Below are 8,321 nucleotides of genomic sequence, written 5' to 3'. Positions count from 1 at the left end.
CAACTGATATCCGTCCTTTGGCATAATTTCGTATAGCCGATTGAGAGTCGCTAATAATGTATCTATATTTGGGAGAAGCGATAGCTAGAGCGATGGCAACCTCCTCCGCAACCTCAGAGACACTGGTTTTGATTGAACACGTGCGTACGCTTTCTTGCTTTGTATTAATTGCTACTGCTGTAAATGCTAGGTGATTTGAATATTCCGCGGCGTCCACGAACAGCGCTTCCTCATCATTGCCATAGGCTGTGAGTAGAGATTTAGCTCTGCTCGTTCTCTTGCCCTGATTGAATTCCGGGTGCATATTTTTGGGTAAATTGGGGATTTTAATCCTGCTCCTGATCTCTCTGGTCAACGTAACCTTCGGTCCTTGCTGGTTATGGTAATTTATTCGTAATTTGTCGAGTATACTTCTGCCAGTGATGAATTGTGCCGGATTTTTTTTTTTTTTACCTCGCAATATCTTGGCGGTGCAAATGTACTACAGTACCTACAGGCGGAGATTGGTAACATGCCCGACGTGGTGACGTAGTAGCTTTGGTGTTGCGTTGCTAAGCCCGAGGTCGCAGGATCAAACCCCCACCACGGCGGCCGCATTTCGATGGGGGCGAAATGCAAAAAACACCCGTGTACATTGGGTACACGTTAAGGAACCTTAGGGGGTCAAAATTGACCAGGAGTCCCCCACTATGGCGTGCCTCCTAATCATATCGTGGTTTTGGCCCGTAAAACCACAGCATTAATATTTTTACGTCGATAACATGTGCTGATAACCCATTATTATTTATTTTACAAGTACTGCCAGCCTTGTTACCAGGCCTTAGCCAGGAGTGGGCATTTGGAACAAAACATAAATACCAAACAAGATCAAACAAGATAGCAGACACTGAACAAGAATCTGCATAACAAACAGCACAAGAAAAAATTTTTCACCATCGTGATTTGACGGGTAGAGACGACGGATTAACGCTGTGGTTTATTCACAAATGATTCGTGCAGACATAGCTGCAAAAGAAACGACACAGTTATTCAGCGCAAAGATCCTTCACAATGTTCTTATGCGTACAAAAACTTCGTCTCCAATGGTATTGCCGACACCATCACGGGGCGTAAACTCTCAGCGCTCTTGAATCGCATCCACATAGCCCAATGCGTCAGTACCAGGAGTGTTTGGTCGGAGGCTTAGCTTTGTACAATATGTTTAGAGAAGGCACTACTCGGCATATGGCCGCCCAAACAAGAAACTTTGTTGTGTACTCATTACGTTTTTACTACGGAACGTGGACTTGCAACATCCAACAAGCGCAGTAGAAGTCCATAGAGATAGCAAATTGTTAAGGAGGTTCCTAAAATCTCTCCGGTCGGATTCCCTGTGACACATCGTGTCAGCATGCTTGTACGAGAATCATAAGAATGCCCCCGTTTCTCTTGGTATGTCTGCAGGCAGCTACTTCAAGGTTATCGACGCCACAGAAGAGCCCTTCTTCACATTAATTGGAAACGCCTTCCCAAGTATCGCAACGTTCTTCTTTATTGGGTAAGTTCTTAGGACCGCAAATTCCTGATATGAAAGCAGGATCTGCATTTCGAAGAGGAAAGCTAAAAGCGAGGGTCGGTGCTTCCTGACCTGAATGTCAGCCGCTGATCGAGCGGTGAGGCGTGGTCGAGAACATTAAGAACAATTAGTGGGAGGGGCGGAAAGGCAGCGTGTCACGCGATGGCAAAGTAAGCTGGCATGGTATCCTTCCACCATGTTTGTCGTTAGCCTCATCTCTGCGTTGTGGTTTCTTATAAGTGGTAATAGTAATGGTGGCATCTGTGCGCCAAGAAACAAATTGTGGAAAACTAGCGTTATGCAGAGTTTATGACGTGGCTTTGCTCCCTCTTATTTACACGAAAAATGTCTACATGCGCCTGAACTAAGTACGGAACAGTACCGTTAAGGCTAGTCGGTCGATGTTCCTCAGAGCAAAGCAGCGCGCAACAACGGGATGAAAAGAAAGAATGGCCCAGGTTCAATTACTTGTCCGTGCTATTGATTTCTGTCCTGTCCGTGCTGTAATCTACTAATGAACACGTGTTATCGCGTTCAGTACCTACATTCGTGTTCAGGTACTTTCCTGGGAAAACTGGGGCCGCTAACGTGCTCAAGTGACTTTAGCGCGTCACGACGTTAGACTTAAGTACTCAAGCGGATTAAACACGTTAGATGACGCGCAAGGGCAGCTCGCTCGAGATTAAAAAAAATAGAAAGGGTCTTACCACCCTTCCAGCAGTGCCAAATAGTCCCTATGTTTTCGCTGTCTGCTTTCCTCGGAGGTGGTTTGCTTATATCGCTTATAATGCAAGACGCCAAGGAGCGTTACTTCCTCTGCTTAGCGTCGATGGCGTCGTTATACATGGTGCACCGCTGCTTGAGGCACGGCTGGTATATTATCACTTCGCGATATAGGCGCCCCGTATAGAAAACCGACGAAGTAAAACGCTAGTCAACCTGCTGTGGGAGGGCTGTGAAGATAAGCAAGAATTGAACGTGAGATCGCATCTAATAGAAACGGAATGAAAGACGTCTACATTAGTGCACTAACGGAGCCACGTTGTAAGCGAAGGTGACCTCAACTGTAGATACAATCCAATGTAATGATCAGGTGTCTCTGTTAAACAATTACGTGCAATTGTTTAACGGAGACACCTGATCATAAAAAGAGCGCCAAAAGACGACTGCATTACATTATTCTTGCCTCGTGGTCTTTGCAACAGCTCTCTCTTGTACCCTTTCTTTTTAGGGGATTCCTGTTGTCCTTCAATGTGCTGAAAAGAATGAGGAATCTCAGAGGTCATTACCTCATCGTCCTGTGGATCATGCTGATTCGTCGTTACATTCGGTAAGAACAGTCAAGCGTTATATGAAACAAGGCAGATTCGTTTCGGGGTATAATTTGTACTATTTTGTCGTACGCTAACTGAAATATTCGCTCTTGGAGAGTATCCTATAACTACAGTTGGGTTTCACACATATACACAAAGCAGCGTGCTCACAGAAGATAAATAATTTCATTTGTAAAAGAAAACAGAAATACAGGAAACATACCAGAAACTACCAGCCAGTATTAGTGAACAGTTCGAAGAGAGCACTGAGAAAACTTTGCTTATTGAGCGCGAACTAACCTCACAAAATGGTTTGCGGCTGTACGTCGATAGCATTGCACGCACATGTTTGGCGACCGTTTTGTTTACGGTGGCTTGTCTCATTACACCCATGACACTTGCCTCTCTTAGGCGCCAGCAACACCTTATTGAACGCTTGTCTTCATCTAGCGGTGGTAGCGAGTGGATCAATTTCAAGGACTTGCCTTTGTCTCCATTGAGAATCACTGTCTCAGATATGGTTACTGAATGCGGGACTGATTTCACTACTTGTGTTGCACTTGAAAACAGATTCCATATATAGCGCATACCAACCAGGACGGGAAGGCACACAAGCACACAGCAAGTGCTGCCGAAAAAATAAAGTGGTTGCAATTGAGTACGATGCACGCATTGCCGATGGTACGGGTTTAAAGATGCAATACATCTTGAATTGTACTTTATGCCGCTGTACCGCTTTTGTTTTTCGTGTGTTCTTTGCTCATGAAATATCTATCGCTATGTTGCACAAAAAAAAGTGCCAATTGAAAGTGAGCGCTGGTTGTGTGTGATTGAATTAATTTTGCGCCTTAGCTTCCTTTCTCGTTTTTGTAAGACGTATTTCATGACCTATTAATTTGTATAAGGACACACATTATGACAGCAGAACTTCCACGTTAAACAAATTCATCCCACTCCAACTGCACGAAAAATATAACCTGTTGGTCCATATCCTAGCTAGTTCACCGCAGTCGAACCAGCGAAAAACCACGAAAATTTGTTTTAATAGAGCACGGGTAATTTCGTTCACTTGCAATTAACTACTTGATTTGATTCTGTGACCTACTTATTTCGATTCTGAAAGCGCGAATGAACACTCAACACTCCTCTGCAAGTTAATGAGACAAATTATTAGCATCTAAACATTAGCGAACGTTACAGAACCCTCTCTCTCAAGCTCTCTTACTCTGATTTTGTTTTTTTTTTTTTGCCTGCATTACCGTTCCTCTTTTGTTTCTTGCCCAGCTACACAGCATGAAACGTGGTTTCATTTGGATAGAAGGGCACATCGCGCCTCGAGTATTCGTAACAGAGCGGCTCATTCTCAGTTTCAACAGCTGAATTTTTAACGCCACTCGCAGTGCGTGGGCGTATAAGCTGGGCTCGCGACTCGGCAGCGTCCTTTTGTAATTCTTCTCGGAACAAAGCGAAAACGTAGGGAAGGGGCACGCAACAAAGACAGAAAGGCCTCAGACAGCAGGGCAGTTTACTCCCCGTTTGAAAAGAAAATTAAATTTCGGTTAGGCTGACGGGTTGAGCCTCGAATACTGCGAGGAGAGCCGCTGAATGAGCTACGCAAACTCTCGACTAATACGGGGACAGAAAAGAAGATACAAAGGCTTGGCCGAAAGAAGATGCTCGCTACACGAGCTAAGTCTTTTTTTTTTTTTTTTCTCTGAAGCTAGCTTTTTGGCCGTCTGTAGAAGTTTCTTGGGCAAATCGCCGAGGGGCACTTCGTGCAGCCGCCTGTCGCAGCGAGGCCTTCGGTTATATAACCGTAATCAAGCTATCTCCAAACCACGGTGTAGTACCAAAGGAAGGCCAGATCGTCACCGGCGATGACGACTTCTCCGCTTATCGAAACGGCCGTCCTTGACAGCCGCTCAGAAAATCGGCCGTGAAGGAGGCTTCCACCTACATTTAGGTCACGTCGCCACGCGATGATAAGCACGACACGGCTGCACGGACGGTTATCAAAGCAGACTTGGCATGCCTATGCAAAAGGGTGGAAAGAAAACAGTTCCGTGTGTAGCTATACGTTCTCAGTTACGAAAAAGCTGCCTTATCGCCAAGACCGACCGAATTAGAAGTGTGCCCCCAAACAAAACTTTCCGTTTTTAGTTAAGGCGTTGCGAAGGGTTGGAACGAAAAATGCACAGCTGAGGTCAAGCTTTTAGTTTTTTTTCCCCCTTTTCTACGCCCACATGAAAAAAAAAAAAAAAAAAGCGACACGGAGAGAACATATAGGTTCCCGCCTTGTCTCCGAAAAATGCTTGTGGCGAATGTCACTTTTTGAAGCGTAGGCATTGCTGATCCGTCGAGGCAACGTATAAACGCGTTGATGTGTCATAGCTTGCTAAAATGCATTTCTTTCATTACCCGCACGAAATAATGATTTCCGAACCACGGCAGAGCTGTTTTTGTGATCTGAATAAACCTTCATGTTAGCGATAAGGATCAGATGCTGTTGCGGCTTGTGCACCGGCAGATACGCATCACCTTTCGCTGCCAAATGACCTAAACAGCCGCTTCTTGACCTACTTCTGACTGCCAAGGAAACACGATTCCAAAATGACCTTTTTTTTCCCCTCTTCAGAACTCAATGAATCGTTCTCTAAAAGTGACAGAGAAAACGATAGCTCTCATTGGTTACGAAACATCACCGAAGCGCAAGACTCGTTTACTCGCACGCGGCCAACATGCGCTCAGCTCACGCCGTGTGGCAACCGCGTGTATAGCCTGCGCACTCTCAGCCACACGTTCCAATTCCAAGTATGGGCTGGAGCGATGAGCGTCGGAGTCACGTTTCAAGAGTCCGATTTCGATTGGCGAGTAGAAAAGAATCACCATGCATACAAAACCTGTGGTAACCTCTTTCCGGATTGGTGACCCAACACGAAGTTGTTTGCCGTGTGCGCGAGATTAACGCTGCCGGTTGACCGTAGCAAACAAACACTTGTGCGAGTTCTGTTTGCTTATCGCGTCGCCATAAGTGCAAATTCCTATGAAAGAGGAGAAAACGAGATTGCCGTGTGTATGTCTGTTAGGGAATGGTGGGAGGAGGGGGGCGGGGGTGCACAGAAAGGGGGAGCGTCTCTTTGCAGAAAGTATTTATAGGGCCTCGAAAATCCCTGTCAAGTACGGTGGAGTTCCTAGTGAGTTCCTTGAATAAGACCGCGGCATTCGCTGTCGTGTGTACGCATTAGGATGCCAGGAACCCCAGCCCCCGGGGGGTCAATGCAGCGACGGCCGCAGGTCGCGTCGTTTGCCTTTTCAGCGCCGCTGACGGCGACTCGATCATGTTGTTCTGGCAGCCTCTCCCCGCTGCGGCCGCAGGGTTTGCTTTCTGCCCTGGGCGTCTCGCGCTTTCTCAGAAAAGTGGCTTCAGTGCTCGGGGTCAGTGAACGGCTCTCGCGTGGCTGCACGGGTTTTCGTGAAGCCGTCCCAAGGACAGCTTCGTGGCTTGCATGAGATGAAGCTCGTGAGGCGAAAAGCTCGCATACAGCCAAAGTAAGAAGGATAAGCATGCAATGCATTTGTTAGACACTTTACTATTAATTTTTTTAATCAGTGAGAACTGGCTGGAAACTGGTTCTCGTGCCTAAGATATGCCTGTTTTCTTTATTTTTCATCTTGCGTGTGTGCGCGGCAGGTCGCAACTGTGGCTTTCCGAAGCCATATGCAGCGTGGCAGAACTGTTCTTTTTTGTTTTGTTTGTTTGCTTGCTTGCTTGCATATTTTAAGTGACACTGCACATTAAAGAACTTTTTTTTTACCGATATAAAGAAGGGACGGCTTCAAAGGTTATGGAATATCAAGCATTTTTCTTGTGCGAGAAGTGGTGATAAAAGTATGAGACGGGCTGGATGGTAAACAACTAATTGTAACACTGCGGAATACGTCATGTATCTCCTCAGAAACGAAGGCATTGTTACCGCTTCTAAGTATTCCTAACTTCGCATAAAACAAACTATTGAGCCGACTGGGAGTGTGAATGTATACAGCCACCTTAGTTGAATTATAGCAAGTTATCAAGACAACAAGGAATCAATTGCTCCCCATGCTCGCTCAGTTTTCGGTACTTTTAGGTAACGACAATTTCGCTTGTAGAGACAGGTTTGTCATCCAAAACCCAGGGACACTTGAACCGGCCTCCTAGAACGCAACCGTTACTTGCATAAGCCTTCATTTATGTGCAGCTCAACATACGCAGCTAATCCGCCATATTCAGCCAATTTAAATTTATTTATTTATTTATTTATTTATTTATTTATTTATTTATTTATTTATTTATTTATTTATTTATTACATACTGCCGGTCTACTTTTGAGGCCTTAGGCAAGAGTGGGAGCAGGGATACAACATATTATAAGCTCAGTACACAAAAGCCAAACGAAAGGGGCAAGAAAAAAAAAAAAAGAAACCAGAGCAGGAAACACATGCGTCAAGGCGTATACGCAGAACGCAAGCAAATAACTTTCTAAGAACTAATCACAGGATAATTTACGAAGTAATGACAATCGCAGTAAATAAAAAGGGAACAAATGATGCAGGAGCCTATCAAGCAATGACATTCATATTATGTAAAAGCTAACAATGGATACAAATATTTGAGATCACGACACAGCGAATAGGCAAATCAAATATAAGATAATTAAAAATATATATTCCGCTCGTACTCAAACTATCAAATATTCCGCCTGTTTTTGAACTTGGCCACAGGTCCCGGTGCTCTAGGATTCAATAAGGCCATTTAACTTTATTACACAAATCTAGAACTTGTATGGGCCGTTACAGTAAATCATGGAAAAATAAACAGTCACATAGCTTGAGACAAATCTTCCTTTGCCGAACAGCAGGTTTTGGGTGCGTTTGAGACATACCACATTTGTCCAGCCTACTGCCACCTACCAATAATCGCGCCTAATGAGAAAGGGCAACGAATTGACCGACTTCAGCGAATTAGCATATTGCTTGGTCTTTTCTTTCTGATTATGACTTGCCTTGCTTTAGAGACTGGTGTTGACTTTAATGATCACTGACTTCGTCAGATACCTCCTTGAACTCGTCAGAGGTCGGCTAACCATTTAGTAAACAAGACGCTATTGGGCGTCGTTATTCAGGCGGCAATTCTCAAGAAGAGAAGCGAAAGAAAAAAAGTGCGTCTTTTCAAGCTCAGAGCGCAATAATTAATGGTTTCGAAATAAGATAAGCCGCTGTTTGCTTCTGCTACTTCCGGAGGTGATTAACGAACTGGTCGCGTTTGCATACTATGTATTTCTGAATTCTGATGCTATGCTATGCATGTATGCACGGTAAGCAATAAGCGATGACGCAAGCGCGCGCAGGTAGTTTTGTTGCGTTTGGACGTAATAACCTTCTTTCGTTTTACTTCATGCCTAGTGCGCAAGGCT

General features: G+C 44.8%; 1 protein-coding gene across 1 annotated transcript in view; it reads left to right on the top strand.

Annotated features, from left to right (window-relative positions):
- LOC119433044 (O-acyltransferase like protein) overlaps positions 1–8,321 on the top strand; it is a 35,100-nt gene that overhangs the window by 1,509 nt on the left and 25,270 nt on the right. The window contains exons 2-3 of the mRNA XM_037700196.2: positions 1,444–1,537; positions 2,787–2,885. Of these exons, the coding sequence (XP_037556124.1) occupies positions 1,444–1,537; positions 2,787–2,885 (193 nt within the window). The remainder of the gene's footprint in view (positions 1–1,443; positions 1,538–2,786; positions 2,886–8,321) is intronic.

Source organism: Dermacentor silvarum, chromosome 1, assembly GCF_013339745.2.
Source record: "Dermacentor silvarum isolate Dsil-2018 chromosome 1, BIME_Dsil_1.4, whole genome shotgun sequence".
NCBI lineage: Eukaryota > Metazoa > Arthropoda > Arachnida > Ixodida > Ixodidae > Dermacentor > Dermacentor silvarum.
This window is presented reverse-complemented; position numbering and strand designations above follow the sequence as displayed.